The 22,905-nt window shown below is 35.7% G+C and overlaps 4 protein-coding genes across 7 annotated transcripts; 1 reads left to right on the forward strand and 3 right to left on the reverse strand.

The window, feature by feature from the left end:
- Positions 1–226: 226 nt before the first annotated feature.
- On the reverse strand, positions 227–14,441 carry LOC107996217 (protein slowmo). Its single transcript, XM_017054167.3, has 5 exons — positions 14,221–14,441; positions 13,930–14,095; positions 10,903–10,989; positions 1,930–2,103; positions 227–1,617 (listed from the first exon to the last, which is right to left on the reverse strand). The coding sequence occupies exons 1-5, from the start codon at positions 14,250–14,252 to the stop codon at positions 1,381–1,383; spliced, it is 696 nt and encodes a 231-aa protein (XP_016909656.1). The 5' UTR covers positions 14,253–14,441; the 3' UTR covers positions 227–1,380.
- Positions 14,442–14,860: 419 nt separating this feature from the next.
- On the reverse strand, positions 14,861–16,893 carry LOC107996221 (ATPase WRNIP1). Of its 3 annotated transcripts, none has more exons than XM_062083947.1 (5): positions 16,694–16,893; positions 16,282–16,601; positions 15,393–16,215; positions 15,094–15,321; positions 14,861–15,035 (listed from the first exon to the last, which is right to left on the reverse strand). In XM_062083947.1, the coding sequence occupies exons 2-5, from the start codon at positions 16,465–16,467 to the stop codon at positions 14,938–14,940; spliced, it is 1,335 nt and encodes a 444-aa protein (XP_061939931.1). In that variant the 5' UTR covers positions 16,468–16,601; positions 16,694–16,893; the 3' UTR covers positions 14,861–14,937. The 3 variants fall into 3 exon arrangements, with proteins under 3 accessions (XP_061939931.1, XP_016909666.2, XP_061939932.1); XM_017054177.3 differs by having other exon boundaries at positions 16,674–16,810; XM_062083948.1 differs by having other exon boundaries at positions 16,679–16,796.
- On the forward strand, positions 16,890–18,710 carry LOC107996220 (uncharacterized). Its single transcript, XM_017054176.3, has 2 exons — positions 16,890–17,007; positions 17,084–18,710. Exon 2 carries the CDS (start codon positions 17,111–17,113, stop codon positions 18,680–18,682), a length of 1,572 nt encoding a protein of 523 aa, XP_016909665.1. The 5' UTR covers positions 16,890–17,007; positions 17,084–17,110; the 3' UTR covers positions 18,683–18,710.
- On the reverse strand, positions 18,606–22,328 carry LOC107996219 (EGF domain-specific O-linked N-acetylglucosamine transferase). 2 transcript variants are annotated; one of them, XM_017054175.3, is made up of 12 exons: positions 21,999–22,328; positions 21,828–21,920; positions 21,363–21,745; positions 20,916–21,122; positions 20,699–20,847; positions 20,475–20,638; positions 20,236–20,353; positions 20,006–20,159; positions 19,717–19,917; positions 19,501–19,634; positions 19,337–19,439; positions 18,606–19,271 (listed from the first exon to the last, which is right to left on the reverse strand). In XM_017054175.3, exons 3-12 carry the CDS (start codon positions 21,543–21,545, stop codon positions 19,005–19,007), a joined length of 1,680 nt encoding a protein of 559 aa, XP_016909664.1. In that variant the 5' UTR covers positions 21,546–21,745; positions 21,828–21,920; positions 21,999–22,328; the 3' UTR covers positions 18,606–19,004. The 2 variants fall into 2 exon arrangements, with proteins under 2 accessions (XP_016909664.1, XP_016909663.1); XM_017054174.3 differs by having other exon boundaries at positions 20,236–20,356.
- Between the last annotated feature and the right edge of the window lie 577 nt (positions 22,329–22,905).

Here is a 22,905-nt window from a genome sequence, read left to right on the forward strand (position 1 = left end):
CGATTTCAAAATGATACGACGAGTATCGACGAGCACACCTGGGACGTACACCTAACGTTTCTCAACGATGACTTTTTCTTATTTTCGTTTCACTTCGCGGGACGAGCGTTACAAAATAGGAAAAAAAAAAGGCTTTTTACGCGCGCTCTCGTGTTCTTGTTTACTGTTGAATTTGATCGCAATTATTGATTAATTAATAATCGATGAAAAGTAAAATGAATTGGCGTTGATTTAAAAATAAATGTATTTCTATCTTCGTGGTTTCCAATTCAACAGTATCGGAATAGACGAATCTAAGCTTTGGTTTAAATCTTGGTCAATTGACACGAATACGTGTGTTGCTCTAATTTCTATATTATTGAATTGAACATCTATTTCGTTATGCCTTTTTTTTTATAATTTACATTTCGATTTACTTGCTAAATTAACTACACTGTAATTGATGCACAAGCCACGAGCGGACATTAGAATGCTTAGCAAATAATGGAAAAAGAGAATATTTCTTCGATATTATTTGTAACATGACATGAGAATTCAATACTAAGAAAAAAATGATATAAGCACCGATTAAACTGAAAACATCGTTTTCATCAGTGCTTTGCAACGAATCACGTCTCAATGTATTCCGCAAGAGTAATAATACTTAAACAAAAATGAGAGACTAAAGAGATAAGCGTTTGGATAAATATTCGTAGAGTCTCGAGTCTCGTACACGACACGTACATGACGTTTCCTTGCAAATAGTACTAGATGCTATATTTTTTGGTAAATTTTCCTTTGAATGAACTTCAGTTTCGTTTCGAGCCAATGAAACTGGACAATATCTTTCCAGAAACGATCCTCGATATCGATATTGTCAAGTATTTTTGTTTAATCATTCTTACCGTAGCTACATCTCTTTCACTAAGACGCTCTTTTAACTTCTGGGGAACGATTGGCGCGTTTACAAATTTTGCCGCGATATTATATTTTTGCTCGATAAAATATATCTTGATTTTCTATCTTTACGTCACGTTCGCTAAAAGAAGAATATTACGCGTCTCAGTCTTTCTTTGAATCCTAAACGGTATAAATATTTGTATGAAATATTCATCTGAACAATTTATTCCTTATTACGTTTCCTAAAATAATTTACTAACCCCCGATTGCATTTGATCGATGCGCAAAATCATTGAAAACTCTGGTTAATCTCGTTATATCGATTATAAGGCAGTGGAATATAGAAATTCCTCCCGTGTGTATCTTTTGAATATTATCAGCACCGAAACACGACAAATGGAATTCTCTTTGTCGACGAACCACTTTATTTCATTCACAATCGTTCCATCGAAGATATACGTTGCGTTAGTTAAAGAGATTGAAGCTAACGTGATATATTAGCTACAACTTTGGTATCGATTGAGATGGCGGAGGCACCGTCAAATTTTGAAATTCGTCGAACGATTTTTTCGCCACGTTTTGTATATCTTCCATCCCCTGTTTCGTTATATTCGTGATGTCGTCCAATTGACGACGTGTTTGATTAAACAGATCATCTGTCGATTTCGCGGCTGAGGACGCGATATCTTTCACTTCCGTTTGGAGTTTCTCGATGACCCATTCCACTGCTTGACGACCCTGAAACGTAATCGGATGCGAAGACGCATTGTTACCGTGCGAATTACATCGCACCTAAGGTATCGCCACTTCGGAATAACAAATAAATCGTTACGAAATGGTTGCACGCGACGATGAAGAAATCTGCACGCGCTTCCTCGTCGGATAAATAACGACGACTTCGTTTCTCTTCAATGATGTGCAACAATTTCATAACGCGTTTCGATAACCGGATGTGCAAAACTCAAACTCGAAGACTAGAAATCTTTCGATTATTCGAAACGATATTTGAAGAGCGAGGGGCTCCAAACTAACAATCGTATAATCGTTTACCTTATTCGCATTTTGTTCGATCGTCATTGTCAGTAACCTCTCTAAATGATCTATGAGCGGTACCCCCTGGATAGAGATGACCGCCTGTTGTGTTAAAAGCGTTGTCTCCGGATTCTCCGGATGTGGTGTGTACGTGACCACCTCACCGACCGAAACGTGCTTGCCCAAGCTTATCTGGAAGCAAAAGAAAATTATGCGAGCTGGAACATAGGAACAAAATTTCTCGCAATTCTTGTCATTAGATGCTGAAACTCTCTCTTATTTTTAGCTACGTGTTTCTCGTATCCATCGCGTGTCGTACGACTCCGCGGGGTTAACAACCCCCGGGCGGAAGGTTGGCGAGCATTATCGAGATAAAACGTTTCCGCGAAAGTGACGGCGTTGCCTTGAATAATCGATGCCAACGAAATAAAGACTGGGGGGGGCGGGGGCTATGCGCTCGTGATGCTCCTTGTCGCGGAACAAAATCGATGCACCGTTTGACCATTTACCCGACATTGTATTCCAAAGTCGTTTAAACCTTCGTTATCCCGTTCACCGATCGTTAAATAAAACATTCCCCACGTTCTCGAATTATTCAAAAGACAACCTCTCCGTCTCTCCGTTCTCCCTTCTCAATTCTTTCCTTTCACGTTGAAATTGTAACGACGCCTCGCAACAATTCCACGAGCTTTGATCAAATTTTAAAACGCACGTACACGTGAACGAATGATAGCGCGGATGCATAATAAATGGCCACAATTTCACGGTGCCCACGTCGTATCGCACACATGCACAGGGATGCAGTTGTGCATTCTCCACTACGAGACCGATAAAAACTCGGACCTATCCGCTCGTTTTTATCTCGGGAGGAGATTATATATTACTTGGAGTGTTACTACGACACGCGTCCTTCGAATTTCCGGAAAGAAAGAAACTTTTAATTTCGAGGCAGAAGGGGGGGAGGAAAAAGACTTTGCAGAAAAAACAAAAACGTCGTACACACCGTGTAATCAACAACGATTCTGGAAACAACGGTGGAAGGCAACGAGAACAAGCAGGGCCAAAAGGATCGCGATCAAAGAGGAGAGCTCAACGAGATATTCGCGTGTCGTAACGTTTCTCGAGTTCGCTGGCTGGTGGGGACGATGAACACGTCTGGGAGTGCAACAACAATGATACGCCCACCACTTGGAAAATTACATCATTATGAGTCGCATACGGACTCGTTCGCGGCACCGCGGCACGAACCGCTGCGGCCGCGAAGCTGGAACAATTGAATCGCGGGGGTGCAATACGTTTCACGGGGGAATTAACGCCCGCGGCACATTGTGGATCCGCGTTGATCGAGATAGAGAGGCTCCATACCCTCCATACCCTCCGCCATATTGGCAATCAGTGAAGTCGACTGTGTTGCACACCATCCCCCACCCTCTCCAACCCCTCTACCCCGTCTTACGGCCTCATCACCCCGGCACAATCGGAAGAGGTCAAAAAATTAACGCCTCGCTTCAACCGGCGTTTCATCAATTACGCGGATCGAGGTTTAGGGAAAATGCGGATGGTTTAATTCGTCAGCCATTGGGGAATCGCTATTGAGGCGCGTTCAACGCTGTCGAATACAGTTCTTTGTTCTCGATGTCGATAGAATCTCTATTGACGTTACACGACCGTTACGTCTGCTTGTCTCGATTCTTTTTCTCTTTTTTTTTTAACCTCGCTCTTTTCATTCAGTTCGTTATTTACTTAAAAATACGGACGATTGTATAATGAGAAAAATAAACATCGAGGATAATTTTTTTTTCTTCCATTTATTTCTTTTTTCTCTTTTTTTTCTTTTCTTTTCTTTTCTTTTTTTTAATTCCGGGGAAAAGTTAGTTGCAAAAAAAAAAACTCGGTTCGTTCGGCCGAGTTTTAAAGTTTTTGCCGAGAGAAGGTACGATTTTCAAAGCTCGTTGAACGAGACACGAAGTAATTTTCTCGTAGAAGCTACGTGAATGGTGTAAATAGGATTCTTTTCAGTGTAAATAATTAGCACTTCGCGTTCTTTATCATTTAAACGTTTCGAGAACATTGGTTCTCGAAAGGCCTCGAGTGTATGGAGGAAATAAAGAAAGAAGAAATAAAGAAGATGGAAGAGGGTGTAATTGGAGGGACGGATGGTTTCATTGTAGCTTTCGTAACGAGCAACACTGAACGTGATAAGGACGCGTTTTTAAGCGCGGTAACGAGAGCGTGGCTCGCTTTACGCGAAACTGAGAATCACCGTGATTAGACGTCAAATGAAAAAACATCCTTCGTTTCCTTTATTTCTCCCAAGAATCAAAAGAAAAAAGCTTCGAGACCATAATTGAAAAAAGAAAGAAAGAAAGAAAGAAAAGAAAAAACAAAAAAAGAAGACAAACGTTAATAATAAATTTATCATCCTCATTACTGTACTTCGTAACTTCATAATCGTAGCGTTAAAACTTCGTATAAAATATAATTCTCGTCCAAGTTTACTCGAGAATAAAAATCCGCTTCAAGTTCACCCTACTTTACCCGAGAATCTTCGAAACGCCTTCGACGTCGAGATAAATCCCTTTTCCACGGGGAGGCATCGAAAGAAGAACTTTGTCCGCGAGATAGCCAATCCACCCCTCTCCCTCTCTTTCGCCACAACGAACAACGTAATCATCTTTCGTTGCGTGTCATCAAATGTGTTCAGAAAAAAAGAAAACAAGACTGATGCACGTTCGTATCGGTCGCGATACGAAAAATGGGAAAAGAAGAAGGGGGGAGGGAGGGGAAGGAAGAAGAAAGAAAAAAATAGAAGAAAGACACGTGGAAAAGGTAAACGGGTGGCGCGCGATTTAATCCTATCAAGCGAACGATCGATCCCTCTTCCGGTTCTGGCGTCAACGACGAAGTAATTAATTTTCACTTTTTTCGCCACGGCCAGCCTGTAGAGAGTACGAAAAGCGTACATCGTCGATCCTGTCTACCCCTCCCCGCCCCCGATCTAGTGCATCGGTTAATTGAAATTTTTTTCATCAGCCGCGCGTCGAAACCGATGTTTGCCAATCCCTCGGTCTCCGTAGCAAGCACGGCGTTTGCTTTTCATTTACCGCGGCATTGCGGTACGGTCACGTTTAGTAGCGCAGTTAGGGGTGAAAGTCGTTAACTAAAATCAAGACCGCGGTATAAAGAAAGGGATATGCACTCGAGGCACGTGGCTCCGCAAAATTCAACGTAATCCTAATCACGGATAAAAACTTGCCTTCTTATCGAATAACTTTTCTTTAGCATTTTCATTTCCTTCGATTTCCTTTTTTTAACGGAAGATTAAGAACGGGGATTACGTTTTCGTTTCATTTCGAAATTCATAACGCACGAAAAAAGGAAAGAAAAAGTAAAAAAATTTTCTTTCGAAGTTTCTTTTTCCTTTTCCTTTTTCCTAATGGAATTAAATTAGAGAAGAGCGGCGTAAGCTATCGCGCGTTTTCCAATCAAAAATTCTCGGCGATTCATTTTTTGGTCGATATAACGAGGGGAGAATGGAAGGGTAGACTCGAAGTTGGTTTGAGAAGGGTGGTTGTGCGGGGTCATAGGCCGTTCTTCACTGCGCACTCGCGAGTAATTAGCATCGCCGCATAATTGAGAGGACTTCACAGATCCAGCTGGAGGCAGCATTGTTCGAGCGAAGGTATGCTCCCGATTCGATGGCTCGAGAGGGTGCCATGGCCGGAAGTCGAAATCTGGTAGGACGCAACGTCGGAAACTGGATCGACCTCGAATAGAGTTCGTGCCTCGGGCTTTCTCCTCTGCACGATAATCGCCGATTTCAGCGGATTTTGGCCAGATTGGGAATCGTGTGCTGACAAATCCGTATTAGATCATGTAAACGAGGGCTTCCAGTCATCTGATTCTACAGTTGGATGGATACGCGCCGTTTCATCCTACGTTCAATTCAATTACTTGTTTCCACGTCTATGTACATTTCTGAACAAACAAGAGTCCATATCCCTAGCCCGAATCGATACTCACCGCAGCTTATGAAACATTCGAAAGAATAACGAACCCAAAATTTATATTAAATGTATACATATTGAATAGCAATTGATTTCGACGGATAAATTAAACAGAAGTAGACGCAAATTTATCAAAAATATCTACGATACATATATATATATAGTAACATAATATACATCGATGTAGAGGAATACGTTGTCTTGGCAGCAACGCGTCGAATATAAAATTTTTACAAAGTGACAAAGTATCCTCGAAAGCGTGTACACGCGCGATACGCATTTTCATTTCCCGTACCTTAATCCATCCACTGTCGCGAGTGGATCATTAATATCCATTCTCGAAAACTTTGCCGACGAAACTGATGGTGGATCATCTCAGCGGGAAATATTTCGATGAGGGTGTCGCGTGACAACGCACAGCCGACAAGAGAGTTCAGAGGGATTAAGGGGCTTCAAGTTGAAGCGTGTACAAGAGAGCATCGTGCCAGCTTTTCGCGCGAATACTACTCTAAAAGTTAATCATTTTTCATTAAGTTGGCCCACCTCTCCCTGACTCCTCATATTTCAATCGATTCAAAAAAACTGGTAGCAGCGGCAAAATATGCTCGTATAAAAGTACATACAAAAATACCATTATGCCTGTTCCACGAGTTTACCCGTTCACCGGCGTGCAATTTGTTGTTTTTATGATTTAGAGATCCGCATGTACAATAATTCAGTCGGTGGCACGTTCAGTCAGCATCCAAACGCAATCCAAACGCAACCCCCTCGAGATCTCCATCAGAAAAGTCCACGGGGAGTCTATGAGCGGGAGGGCGCTAGGATACCATAACCGATACACGAGTTATTAATTCTCGTCCGATGCCGTATCCCCTTTGATATCCCCTCCAACCGTATACCGATATACTTGTATCTCTCCCCCCTCGTGTCTTGGATTTTCGCGCTCGCACGCACGGAAATTCGTGGCAGGGCGAAGGAAGGATCGTTAGAGAGAATACACGAGTTGTCGCCGGTAAAATATTGTTCCGGTTTCCTTCGTGTCCGGCATATCGCGGTAAACGCGCGAGAACGGAGATATTCTATTCTACTAGAGATTCGATTGATCTATCGCCTTCTACTTTCGATTACGATTCTCTGTATGTATGTGGAACAAAGTATTTAGTAGTGCTTGGATGGGATTCGTGTCTCTGAAGTGAAATATTTTTTTCTATCTTTTTCAGACACCTTTTACGTTCCATCAATTTTTAACTAACTCTATAACTCGGGAGTATTACTTTGGAAAATAATGGGGGATACTTATTACAGTTTTGATGTCAGAAAAATGTGACGAGTAGAGAATACGATGTACGATGATCGAGTTGTAATCGATACCAAAGATCTCTCGAGAGTTTAATTAAATGATAAAGAGATAACTGAAATAATTCGTTTTGAAAAAAAATGAAATTTATTGTCGAAAACGGTGAAACGCGAGCGATACGATACTATAATACGTACTTCATTGTTTTCATTGTCCGTATTATCCGTGATTAAGATCGGCGCAACGATATCAATTTAACAAAAAAAAAAAAATAAAAAACTCCACGAGATTCCCACTAGACGCATCAATCCGTATCAACAATTGTAAAACATTTATCCACGCACGAACGAGCCCGGAAGTCACATGGAGGCTTTACAACGCGTTTTAAATAATAACACGATTAACTTAACGCGCTCGCGCGTCATGTGTTGCACGCCTGCAATATATCCGTTTGATAATCCGATAATATCCCATCCACCTGTACCACGGGGAAAATGTTTCATCATTTTTTTTTTTTTTTCTGTCAAACGGTTCTATTCACCGGAACATAACCGATGAATTCCCCAGACGGTAACGCGGCCATTGTTTTAGATTAACGATACGCGATTCTACAACGTCACACATATTTACAGTTGATGTATCCCCCTCCCCCTCATGAATCGATAGATGGATCTCTTCTTCAAGAGATCCTCCACACGTATCCCCGAATCCGTGAACTCGGCCGCAAAATATCCAAGCACCGGCCAAGCACACTGACCAATAGCAACGGCCTGATAGAGACTCGAGCCCATTATGCTCAAGCCCGTGTACTCGATGCATATACGCCGGATGCGTTTAGGTTCAACGATACGATGCCGCATTACCGTTTCACCCGGTTTCGACGATATACGTATGCATCCCGCGTAACGTATGCATCAGCATCCCGCTACCCGCGGGGAGGGGAGGTAAATTGCTAAAAGATATCTCCCCCTTGGGACTCGACGGGGATAGGTTATAACCTGGACTCTGCACGAGCTTATGTGGAATACCTATATTGCCTCTGCCTCTCGCAATGTTCGTTTGTCCGTCGGTGTACGCGGTGTTTCGTACGTTGGAGGAAGGGGGGGTACGTGTTCGAGGGCGGGGGATAGAGGGGACAGATGCATCTCGCATCGCTCACGCGTACACTCGTTCGCCGAACAGGGCGGAGAAAGCGTTGACATCCCGCCGGGGATTGTTCAATTTTAGTTGAATCTCATCTCTAACCCTAGCCGCGGAAACGCGTCCCCGTAGATTACGCGAGCGATCAGCGAGGAAATATCACAACGCGAGACCTTCCGTCTCGTCTTAATTGGAAAGACGACAGCGGGGGAAAGAGGACGACCGCGTCCTGCGTATTTCTGCAAGACGAACGGCCCGCGTGACGTGCAAATTCCCCTATTACTCGCGATGGGTATTCCAGCCTGCGTTTGATATATCGGCCTAATCCGTAAGGCCACCTGTATTTTCTTCACCAACGGTGATTCGGTGAAAAAGAAGTTGATCGGAAGAATAATAATTCGATACATTTTCCGTCCATAATCTCTATAATTTCGCACAATTTTCATCGAATACGCATCGAATAAATATTTATATTATGTTCGGTTACGCGACATTTAATCGTATTGTATATATTATCCAGAAATTATTATTTCTGGGAATTATTCATTCCAGTCTAGTAGCTGCGTAATAAACTCCCATTTTTGAAGATTTATTATCTCCGGTCGTACAATAACGTTTCGAAATTGTGTGATTTTAAATAATTGATAACTTTAAAGAAACCAAGGGGCGGCGTATAATTTATCCAAACATGATATTCAACAAGCACGTGTATCCGCGGGATCCGTGTTGTATCTCGTTCCACGATAGCTACCACCATTTACGCATCATATTTGATGTATAGAGGCAAACAGCAAAGTTACATATAAAACAGCTGATGAATGGGACAGGTGGTAGCTTGCACGCCGTGTTACGCTGTTAATATTTACGCAACAAGTCAGCCGCGAATTTTCACGTGTGCGTCTCTTTGATATTTTTATTAAAAATTCTCTTAATGCAGATACTTTGAAATTTTAAAGCGGAATTTTCGCCTTTTCGCTAACCACGCCACGATGATTCGAAAGGAAACGACACGAAACAAGTTTTTTTTTCGCCTCGGTGTAAAAGCATCTCCGTGTACAAATTTGTGCAAGTCCAAGTACGCCACATCACAGGATTGTTCGTGTGGCCGATATAAAAAAACGACGCGACGGCAACTTCTTATAGATGGAAAGGCTACGCTTTCTGCACAACAACGCTGCTGGATCGTCCATCATACCTGTAATGCATCGAGCATCTCCGGTTTCTCTTTTTCGGTTGAAAATCGTGCGAGAAAGCGTAGGGGATCTTCGATGAGAGAGAGAAGGAATGGCTCTTTCTCCTTTCCTTTTTCCTCGGCCCAACATTTTCCGCCCTGTCTTCCCGAAACATCCCTTCTACCTCCGCTACATACCTCCGAAGGAGACCACGAAGCTATGCAACCCCCGGTAATGCGCGCATCAATAACCTATCATATCCAACATTCTAGATACGATGCTACACACGCCCCGACTCTAAGATGCGCCGATCTCTTCCCGCGCTTATAACTCCAGTAAATGTATCTGCTATTCGAACTGGAAGCCCTCCACTCCCCCATAACTTTCCTCCTCGGTAAATATTGCGCCGGTGAAGAATAGAATGGTTCGTGTCGCTTTTGTCGGCAGCTATTTCTCAAAATGCAAAATTGCACGTGTTATATACGCGAATCCTCGCCGGTATTTTTCGATTACGTACCGTATTACAAGTATACGATGGGGCGCGTGTCGTCGGGGAAAAACCGATGTGTAATTCTACAGGTGAAATTTCATCAACCTATTTTCCAATTACTCTTGCTGATCTCGATTCGAATGGAATTGAGAATATATTGATTGTTCGATTACACGGATAGGTACATCGAGTGGCCTCGCATGCGTGTGCGGGGCGAGCAGAGTTGCACTTCGTTCATCAAATTTATTTTCACCGTTCAAATGAATTGCTAATGCAAGCATGGAAAGGAATAGTGTGGATCCCGATCGTGTGAAATATTAAAATGTTCCCGAGTGGGCTGCTGTGTACATGTTTTGTAAAATTGAAGATACATTCGTTGCTCGTTTCTTTTTTTTTTTTTTTTTTCCTCACCCTTTATCGTCGAATTATTCGTTTCAATTAGATGGAACGCTAGATGTAACGCGATTCGATGATCCGATATCGAAGTGCAAAGCAACATTTGCACGAGTGAATATCGATTTATTCATCCTCCATTTATCTCGTTTCGCGAAGATAAATTACAAATGCGGTCAGAGTACTTTGTCGAGTAATATGTGAGTAATAAAGAGCAAATGTAATGAAATCTCCGTAAAAGCATGCTTCACAGAAACACTCATCCGACTGATTAAACATTATACATGATATTTCGATTAACGATATGAATTAAGTGGAAACGAACCGACAAACTATTTCCGGAATATCGTACGATAACGCGTTAATGCATCATTAATATAAAATATTATTGTAATACGCATAATCGTAGATTTTTCAAAATATTTGATTAATCTAAAAGTCGCCTAACCGATCAAATTAAATATAATTTATGTAAATTATTAATGAACTTACGTTTACCGTCCTGACTACCATTTCTTTAGATTCTGGATTAACTTCACTCCATTCACTGGCAAAGTATGGACCTTGATGACCAAAGAACTGAAACAAAAAGAAGTAGAATTTTTTTTAGCAAAAATTCCACAATATTAAAAAAGTAATAACGACTGATTGATAATTGAAAGAATATTAGTGCTAAAATATTCAAAAAATAAAGTAAATCAAGCAACGATTTACGTAAATATCTAATTGCGCGTGAAAAGTATATATATTTTCTTTTATGAGCTTTTTAAAGAATATATGCAAATGTTTAAGAGAATATGATTAATAAGTGGGTCATATGAAAGTCCAAAACTTGTTAATAAGAGAGAATCGATTACAGAGAATCAACAAAAAATTAAACTGAAAAAACAATGAAATAAAGAAAAATAATTTATAAAAAAATAATATAAAATGTTCGTATAACAATCATAAATTCTTTAAATTTATCACCATTACGTGATAGAAATACGTAACAAAACTAATTTAATTTTATCGATGTAAGATTTAATTATCGATATACAATATTTTATTGAAGAATTAATTATCAAATTAATTTAACAGAGTTCAAAAAGCCAAGCTACGTGTCACGCCTCTAATTAATTATATTTCTCTGATTAATTATACTTTAATTGCGCGACCCAGTCAATTATTACAATGTCTATAAAGTCACACCCGCATCGGTAACCGTTCCAATATCCAACGCGACTTGTTATTCGAGTGCATCTGTTAATTAGTCAGAAATTTTCGTCGATGCGGCAGTTGGCTCGACAAGCTTCGTTCCAGGTCGAGATGGAAAGAGAAGGAAAAAAATAATAATAAAAATAAAAAAGCAAGGATCAGAAGGAAAGGGTTGCTGTTAACTCGAATTGAAACGAGGCTTTGCACTTTCTCTTCCCGTCAAGTAATTTCAAGAGTGGCTAAATGCGAAGGCGATACCTCCTTCCTTCCTTTTCTTTCTTTCCTTCCGCCTACTATGCATTCGTTACGAAACTGTGATTCGAGGCATTCGAGCGAGAGAGCCGGTACAACAGGACAGCTTTGCGAAATGGCCAAAGCTTATAGAAAATCCTGCGAAAGGAAGCAATTCGCCGAGCCGAAAAAGATTCGAAGCTCGAATCTCCCCGTAGAGACCGGAGAAGAAACAGGGATGAAGGGAGTGGAGTAATCCTAAGGGAAGCTCCGGTATATATATTCCAAAACACAAGTGCCTGGCTGGATGATTGCCAAAGAGCGTAACATCGGTGGAAGTGCTCATTATGAAAGTTGATACGGTCGGTGTCGTTGTTTTGTAATTCCCTCTTGCTTCGAGCTTGAACTCGCTTTCGCACACCTTCTTCTTGCTTCATGTTGTCGAAAGTTTCGAATTTCCTGCTCCTGGCTACTACCGCTGTTTCTATAGATTGCTTGGTCAAACGGCAGCGAACTGTTTTGTCTATAAACTACTGCCAGGTAAAGGAGGGATGCATAACCCCGCGTGTAGATTGATTTCTTACGATATCTAAACTTTGAACAAACTCTATTGTTTGGACAAATGGATATAATATGGATAAAGCGAAAATTATACGATGGATAAGCGAAAAATATAAAATAGGAACGAAATATATATTTATTATTTTTATTTTTATTATTAATTCAAAGTATTACAAGTTATCGGTTTTAGAAATAGAAAAATCTGATATTAACGTTGGTCCTTCTGTTGTATCAATATTAAAATTATATAATAAATACGTGTTACATAATTGACGACTGATTACCATTTTTCGATAATAGAAATGCATAATCCATTTAAAAAAATTGAAGCAACGTAACAAAAACGCTACATGCGTCAAATATAAATCTATGTATTTTTCAAAAATAATAAATTACGTAAACATGTTATTATTATAAACATGTCTTATTAGTTTGCATTAAACGGCACTTCGCCAATCACTTACGTATGCAATGCACGTAATTACTCGTGACATAGTGTCGTCCAATACTATAAATGTAATTACAAATTCACATATGATTTCTTAATATTTAAAGTTAATCTCGAAATAAAAATAATCTCTTTGTGTTTTGAAATTGAAAAAGAATCAAAAGTCATTTCGATAAAAAAACACAAATAAATTTGTAATGTATCTATGAGAATGCTTACTTAAAATCGATAATGCGAATAAGGTTTTTTTTAGCAAGGTTAACATTTTCTCTATTTCCATATTTCTCTGCTTTCATCAGCCAATGAAAATGTAACCTTGAAAATTATGAGTAACTTTAAATGATATCAGCGCTTATGCGGCTGATAGAAGAACTAATGGAAACAAATGGAAAATTTACAATGATGAATGGAATTTTATTTTGCCAACAATTAATTATGTATTGGAAACAAAAGATTTTATTTTCCAATAAAGATTATTTAATAACAAACAAATATATTAAAAGTACTATTAAACCATAAAAACATATCAAATAACAGATTGACATTGATTATTTCAAATTTCTTTTTTTGTAACGTTATATATGTAAGAAAATATTATGTATTAAGTATTATTATTAAGTATGTAAAATAAGATAACAATAAATAGATAACACGATGATATAATATGATATGATAACACTAAATAGAGTTGAATAGCATAATTAATATAACTAATAAAATTATTTCTAATTTGAAATGTTGATATATTTAAAGATTTAATATTTAAAAAAAAGTCAAAATTTTTGTACAATCAATTGTGTTCATATATATTGTATCATTCATATTAAAAATCTATAATGTAATATAAATATCATATTGCAACTTTCTAATTCTATTTATACGATTAAACTTCAATGACAAAATGTAAAAAAATATGCATATATTCAGAAATTTATTTGTTATTAGAATTTTATTAAGTTAAATTTATTTTTTAATAAATTTCTATAGTTAATAATAATTTCTATATAACCTTTTTCAAGAGGTTATGCTCATTGTTATATGGTATAAATAATCTTAATAATTATCATTTTTAAAATACTTACTGGTAATATCCATGTAGGAAAACGCCATTGAGTAGTAACCAATCTGTGAGAATAAAGAACACCATCCTTAACTTTTCTATCGATAACATCCGTGCCCAAAACCGATGGATTTAAGGGATTTGGATATTTTCGGCATGCTGCTTTTACAACTGTTTCCCATGGATGACTACAAATGAAAAATATTAAAATTTCATATATCACATAATTTATTTTCTATTAAAAGAATGTCAAAAAACATTTTTATAGAAAAATTTGGAAAGTTAGAAATAAACTTGTACAAAAAACACTCACTCAAAAGTATGATGTGATGTCCACAACTTCATGTTTATAGAATTTTTTAGTATAACGTATGGAGAACACAATAATTTAAATTATTAACAATCATACGAAAACATTACACTTCGACACAGTGAGGCACGTTCACTGACTTCGAAACCTGATGTAACGTGAAAAAGAAAGCTTTCCAATGAACTTTAATCTTTTATTGTGTATCGATCTATCAAAAGTTGGTATACCTGTTTTCAGCAACCAATAAGGTTTATTTAAATTAAATTTGATTGGTCGACGGTTCCGCGCCGTTTTCTATCAATTCAAACGTAAAATTTTCTTGTCAAATCACATTTAATTTAATTATAATATTTGTTTCTCAGTGTAATAAATCATAATTTCTGTTATATATATTTTTTATTATATTTTTTTAAATAGATTGAAAGATTTGAGTTTAAATAATTTTAACATTTTTATAATTTTAACATTTGTTTATACTTCGTATGTATAATAAATCGCGCGGTCATTTCGTAATAGTGTCAAAGGCAAAGTGAATCGTAGTTTAATTGTTGATTATTATTAATCATTGTTCAAATTATAGCAAAAGTATCAATTTTATAATTTCCTAAGTGATATATTATAAGTTATAAATAAGATTTGTGTAGTGTTTGATTATTTTATTTGTTAAAATGTATAAAGTAAATTTGTATACTCCAAATTTGTTTTGGAAGAAAGAAAAATTTAGAAGTCTTCTGAAAAAAAATTAGCATGCAGTAAGCCAAGTGGTAAGTAATTTTCAACGTTTTCCTCTTTGGTTAACACATTTTCTTTATGAAATCCTGTAAAGAATATCAAGTAAAAATAATAAAATTTCATATTAAGTGTTTAACATCTTACCAAAAGTAGTATGAATTTTTTCTTGTTCTGATCTGTCTCTAATATGTAATGGTACTACAGGCTGTGGACCTTTATGATTTATAATAATATTTTCAACACGTTTTAATGCATTATATACAAGTTGAGATTTTGGTGCTCTAGTCAAATATATAACACACTGAGTTAAAATCACATCGCATTCTGGCATTCCAATCATTTCACACCCATGTAAAGTATGAATAGCTATGCCTAGAAATAAAAGTTAATTGTATATATTATAATACTTACTATGATATTGAATCATTCTATAAAATATATACCTAGAGCATCTAAATCTGCTAAACCAACATCTTCACTTGATATTCTTATTAATCTTCTTGCAATATCTACAGGATCTTCTTTAACTTCCATAATTCGTGCTAACCAATATAAAGATGCATTTTCTTTACCAGCTTTTATCGATTTATGTAAAGCAGAATATAAATGATGTATATTGGTACTTTGTTTATCAGATAACATATGTGTTTGTTTAAGACTTTCTTTAACATCTTCTAAAGTTATTGAAACAAAATTAGAATTTAGCCTATTTGATATTTTAATTTTAATAGCCAATTCTAAACCATTCAATGCAACACGAGCATCTCCATCACATGCTTCTGCTAACCAGTCAATAGCTGTTTCATTAATAAAAAAATGTGGTTTAGAATTAAAATTTAAATTATTTTCTAAATTAGTTGACAAATTTTTGAGTGAAAAATTATATATTTCTCCATTAATTGATGAAATTGCTTTACAAAGAATTTCTACAATATTTAACATTGTTAATTTATTTAAAGCAAATATACGGCATCTACTTAGTAAAGCAGAATTCAAACTATAAGATGGATTCTCTGTAGTTGTGCCAATTAAAGTAAATGTGCCTGTTTCAACATGTGGTAAAAAAATATCTTGTTGGAGTTTATTAAAACGATGTATTTTATCCATTATTACAATAATTTGATTGAATTTTGATTCAGTTTTTGTTGTACTAATAATGTTTTTGATGTTACTCACACCAGAAGATGTTGCAGAAAGATTTATAATATTTACTTTCTCTCCATGCATTTCTTTGCTTAGCTTTGATATAATATTAGTTAGAGATGTCTATAAAAATATTTCATAAAATTAGTATTAATAATATTTAAAATATGATAAAAAAATAATAATTACTTTTCCACATCCTGGTGGACCCCAGAATATCATACTAGGAATATGACCTTTTATTAATAATTGTTGTAATATTGTATTAGATCCAACAACTTTTTCTTGTCCTATATAATCATGAAAGCATGCAGGCCTCATTTTTTCAACAAGAGAAATAAATTCTTGGTTTTGTACCGATTGCTGTTGATTCATGTTTTTTATTTTTATTAATCAATGTGTTGATTTTATATTTTTTAATGAATTTATTTTATTAATCTTCTTTCATAAAAAATTTCTTTGGCGTTTTTTTTGGTATTTCTTGTGATATTTTGTTTGAAATTATATTCCTTAAAAAAAAGTATAAATCAACATGATTCTCTATATTCTTTACATATATATATTAAAATTTTTTTATATACTATACGAATTATGATGATACAATTTGAATTTCTTTATTTTCATAATATTCAAATAAATTATCTATTATTAAAGTATAGGTTATTTTGTATAATATGAATATTAGAAAAATACAAATGTTTTAAATTTAAAATTTTTTATTTTTTCTTTTTTTTTATTTTAAAAATATTATTTTTTAAAAATTGATAATCGCCAGTAAAATGAATCATCGCACCATCTATTGTACACGTTTCAGTATAAATACACGTGATTCGTTTGTAGTTGAATCAACTTTATAATTTTAAATTATATAATATGTAATATTTTAAAATAAAAATTCAGATAATGTTCTTTCATGTAAGTTGAGATTGATGGAAAATTTTTGCATAATATTCTGTATTATCAATAATATCTCTTTTAAATTTCTCATCAGGAAAAATAATTATTAACTTTATACAACATGTCAAACTCATGGAATAAGAACAATTATCGTCAACAACAAGAAGCATTTATTTCTGGTCATGGTGGGACAACATCCAGAGAAGTTATATATGCTATTATGCCAAATATTTGTAGTATTTTATTGACTACAACTATAATAGGTCTTTTCAATGAGGTTATCCATAGAAATATTAGAGTTTTAATAGAATTTGCATTAATTGTAATTCCATCTATTTTATGTTGTACTATATTATCTGAATATGTTATTACTGTGTGTTTTATTATGATGGCAATATCTGTTATTAATATTTTAATATTAGGATTTAATTTGAATTCTTTACCAATACATCATAGGAGATCTGCTTGCGGCAAAAAACCTTTCATTACAAATTTCAGAGCATTAACTAACATAATAACAGCAATATGTATATTAGCTATAGATTTTCACATTTTTCCTCGTAAATTTGCCAAAACTGAAATATTTGGATATAGTTTAATGGATTCTGGAGTTGGATTATTTATATTAGCTAATGCTTTAGTAGCTCCAGAAGCTAAAGATTTTACTCCTAAACCTAGAATAGGTTTTTTCCATACTATATCAAAAAATATAAAATATACAGCAAGAAGTTGTATTCCCCTATTAATATTGGGTTTTGGCAGATCTGTTGCAATTGAAATTTTGGGATATCAAAAACATGTAACTGAGTATGGTGTTCATTGGAACTTTTTTATAACTCTTGCTTTTGTTAAACTATTTACTAGTTCTATAACAAGTACCATCAATTCAAAATACTCATTGTTATCAGGAATATGGATTTTGGGGATGCACGAATATGTTTTAAGTACTAAAGGGTTGAAAGAGTGGGTTTTAAGCAACAAACCAAGAGATGATTTTGTATCTGCTAATCGGGAAGGTGTAGTATCTGTTCCTGGATATGTTGGACTTTATCTAATAGGTGTAGCAATTGGTAGATTAATTCATTCCACTTATCAGAATTCACAAGCACAAAATCCATTCCAGCATAAACTTAGAATAATTCATATTAAATTGTTTGGATATGAATTTGATGCAAATTATAATGAATCTATGATTTTATGTATTAAATTATCTTTGATATCAGCTCAAACTTGTGCAGCTACTTTATTTTGTGACACATATTTTAGGGTATCTAGACGTTTAGCAAATGCAGGATATTGCATGTGGATTCTCACTTTGGGTGTCATGATACTTACATTATTGCTATTGATAGAAATAATATCTGATATATTAATTCATAAAAACGTAGATGTAGAGTACGATCAAAAAAAAACTAAAATGCAAAAAACGAATATAAAAAATAAACGAGAAACCGTATCTGATAAATATGAAAAAACCGTAGCAGAAAATACCATCGAAATATTCGAAGCTGTTAATTACAATGGTCTAATTTTCTTTTTATTTTCGAACTTAATGACTGGTGGTATTAACATGTTAGTACGTACGTTATATATAAATGAATTAAATGCTGTACAAATATTGATCGCATACATGGCTGTAAATGTATTGTCAGTTTTATTATTGTACAGAAAACAGGTACAAATTAAATTATAAATAAAACGTGCGACATGTACTAATTGCACATTGCAATGTATACAATTTTCTACTTTATAAAATTAAATTATGAATCGGCGTAAACAATTAACTTCAAAATATTTACACTGCCATTGCATAGACATATCATATTGTATTTCATATTTATTGCTGCTCTTTTCTTTTTTTTAATAAAATAAGTATGTACATATATATGTATAAAAATAAGTAAAACATTTAGTTGGTAACAAATCGTTTCATTCATTCGATAATAAGTCTAGTAAACTTGAGCCTATTATTCAAATGTTTCGTTGTCATCGAAATAAATTATCTAAAATATTCATTATAATTCATCTTTGGATTGAGTATCGGATTTTAATTCCGTTACTTCTTTCGATTTAGAAGTTGCACTTTCTTTTACATCACTCATTGCGCTAGTTTGATTTTTCATTTCTGTTCTCTTATATTGAATCCTTTTAGCGACAAAGTTTTTAAACGAATCATGATTTTTTACATAATCGGTAGCTTGTGAAACTATACGTAAAAATTCTTCAACATCGAAACTGTAATTCGTGAATTTTGCATGCGCTCCTCCATCAGGATGCGTACCCTATTTAATTATTTTTACAATAAATGTCAAATGAAATTTTTTATTTGAAAAAAATAATTACTTACAGGATCTTGTTGCACTAATTTCGAATTATTTTCCCATGTAAAGTACTTTACACCGCGCAAACGAGCTAGATCTTTATAACATCCTGGATCTTCGCAATTATATCTATATAATAATAATGTGTGAGATGAATTTTCTTGGGAAAAAAATATTCAATCATACGTACATTTCAAATACTGCTGCCCAATCTGGCAAAAACATAAGATGTGTTAGTCCAGCTCCATGTATACCAATAAAGATATCAGAATTTCTTGTGATTTCTAGTTGTTTTTTAAATGATACTTTTTTATTATAAACTACCTATATAAAAAAAAATGGTTTTTCATTATATTTCTATTCATTTTAGATATTCATATCACTTGTGAGATCTTTTAACCGATACCTTTTTCACTTTGTATAGCGGATTTTCTTTCAAAGCCCTCACCAATTCATCCTCGTTCAGAATTCTTCGATATTGAGTATCTCTGCTAAGCAGAGTTACTCTTATTCTTTGGTTCTTTCTTTCATGGAGAGGTATATGCAATCTGTGCAACACATGTTCACCAAAAGCTTTGAACAATCCACTGTTCTCACAGCCGTAAATCTAAAATCATATTCATATTCATATAAAAATCAATCGTACGACTCATTCTTGCGATCATCGATTGAAAAAAAAAAATATGTAATCGTACAAGAGGTGTATTATAGTATAGACCAAAAATCATGCGCGGCAATAAGGGGAATACAAGATTCTTGAAACAGACGGTTTCTCCTCGGAATGTTTTTAAATCCCACAGCGGGTTTCTCGTGAAAGCCTCGAAAGCGTCTTGGAACGCAGAACGATAGCTGAAAGTAGCAAAGAACTCGTTTAATAGTATTTAATATCTCGTGGTTTTTCTTTTTCGCAATCGGTGTCGGTTACCTGTAGCTTTCCCAAATCATTATGTGATTATCAGTACTGAAGCCGGCTGGATGCGAGAGATTTACGTGCAATGACGCGTATAAGTTGAAAAAGTCGCAGAAATGATGATACATGTTTACTACTGAAACAGAACGACTTTGACAAATGAACGAGATGCGGGATATTCGCTAATTTGACAGATTTTTTTACGACACCATTGTTGATCATGGCGGTCATTCCGACTCATCCTTACGACTTACTAGCGTCTATTTTCATTACGAATGTTGGCTTCTCGATCACGATATCACAATCGTGATTGACGATTGGTGGTCGAGATAACTTGCGGAAATTTCGTAGTTCAGGTCCCCAAGATTGCAATGGACTAATATGGTCCGCGTTCTCTTCTAATCTTTTTTCGTTTAATCTGGATAAAAAGGAGACGGTTTAAATCTTTAATCGTTGCTTGTTAATATGTTTTACTCACGTGCAGTATCCTCCAATTTGACCTTCTTTTAAAACATCCATCTTGTATCGTATAGGTTCCTTCCTTCTGATTAGATCCGTGAAATTGATCATTATATTCCTTGCTCGGCAAAATCTCATGTGTTCCGAGCATTCCAAAGACGAGTCATCCTGGAATCGATCGAAGTTACAAGGAATAGGAATTGAAGAACAATCGGAATTGTGTCTATAAAACTTACCACAAACAACGGTTCACAAAAAATCGACATTTCTTTTCTTTGATCGCGTACGTAGCCAAAGTCGCCTTGAGCGTAAAACGTCTCTACCTGTGCTTTTTTCGTAGTCACCCATCCTCTATGATCACCTGGACATTGAGGAACGGAAAAAGAATTTTCGGCTTTGCAATTCGGCTCGTAACCCCAACAAGCTTTGGTATCAAGGCTATCCTAAGTTTTTCCAAGAAAAATTTTTCGTTAATATTCATCTTTTGTTAACTCGAATTATTTACAATTCGTTCACGTGTGCAAAATCCTCGATGCTTCCACGACTATTCGTACGCTCTCGTGCAAGCAGTGAAAATCAAAAAAAAAAAAAAAATGAAAATGTGAGCGAAAATGTATATACCGAATTTCACCTTTAATCGATAAATCCTTGCATAATCGCGTTATTAACACACCGCGTATTACCTTGTACGGACAGGCGGTATTATTGCGGCACTCTTCGGCCACCGTGGGAAAATAGTTGAAGTAATACTTGATGTGATCAGAGGGCAGATTAATGTCCGTGTAATTACTGTACGTGGATGTGACCGCGAACACCATCACGATCGTCACCGAGTATTTAATACTTAACGCGTAATCGATCATCATAGCGGGATGCACTAATGAAAATTAAACCGGGATTCCCTGAGAGAAGGTGGCGTGCACTCGCTTTACGGAGTGACTGTATCGGCGTGAATGGAGGAGGAACCACCTGTAAGAGTGGACGGGTATATGACCTCATCTACTGTGCGTACTCTGTCCACACAACACGAACGTCCGTACACCCACACGAACGCCGAGCGTGCCTCCTTAAAAGAATCGGTGAAAGTCAATGCTAGAAGTTAGAACACCCGGTAAACTTACATCACGTATAAACTAACGTTTTCCTACCTATCTAGCTATCCTTGAGCATTGCTCACCGTGGAAAAAAACGTTCTAGAGGGCCTTCGTTTTATTTTCAAAATCATACTGGTATTTAAAATCCTGTTGTAACCCAATCGGTAATATAGTCGGTCCTATATGTATATCTTAACGGTGAAAATAATGATTAAAAGTACTCACACGTATGATACGGAGCGGATATCCTCAAGTTCTTTCACCTTGAGACACTGTGGGACAGGAAACCGTGGGACTTTACTTTCACGCACGATCGATTGCTTCCATGATGTATAGTTTCAACATGGCTGAACGCAGTCATAATTTCGTATTTCATATCGATGAACTATAATCTCGTATCGTTTAATTAACGTTGAATAAATAGAATGGAAGATACGTTATTTTATGAACGATTCAGAACATTATCGTAATACGATTTATTGGAATTTCAATTTTTTTGAATTAATAAACATCCGATGGAATAAATTGTCACGTGATGGAATAAATTGTTGGAGTTCGCCATCTATAAGATTTAAGGAATAACTGCATTTCTGAGTTTTTTCTACAGAGAATAAAGTATTTTCCTATATTTACGATCCTTGATGTTAAATTTTCTTCTTAATCAAATATTGGTAAGGTCGTGGGAGGATCACTACCAACGTTACCGATTCAGGATAAAATTGATACTATAGATCTCATCTGTGGATAAAAAGGGTTAAATACGAGAAAAAAATACATTAAATTTTTTATCGATGGAAGGTACAACAGAAAAAGATAAAATTAAAAAAAAAATTAATTATCAATTTTTATAATATCGATCCAGACTCCAGATTCAAATTTCTTCAATTTTTTTACATACACGAAGCATTTATCGAAGTTATATATCATTTAAATAAATAATAATTAATAGTTGACGAATAAACGGGAAGAAAGAGAAGAAACGCAAATTCGCGCCAAAAAATTTGAAATTCCATCGTTTAGATTTTAATTCAAGAAATTCTCGTTCCTCAAAATCGATCTCTAATATATCCAAATAACAATCCAAATACATGATGGTGCAATGAGTTTTCTCGTAAGGTTTTCTCTTCCGCCA

This window comes from Apis cerana, linkage group LG13 (assembly GCF_029169275.1).
Source record: "Apis cerana isolate GH-2021 linkage group LG13, AcerK_1.0, whole genome shotgun sequence".
Classification (NCBI taxonomy): Eukaryota; Metazoa; Arthropoda; class Insecta; order Hymenoptera; family Apidae; genus Apis; species Apis cerana.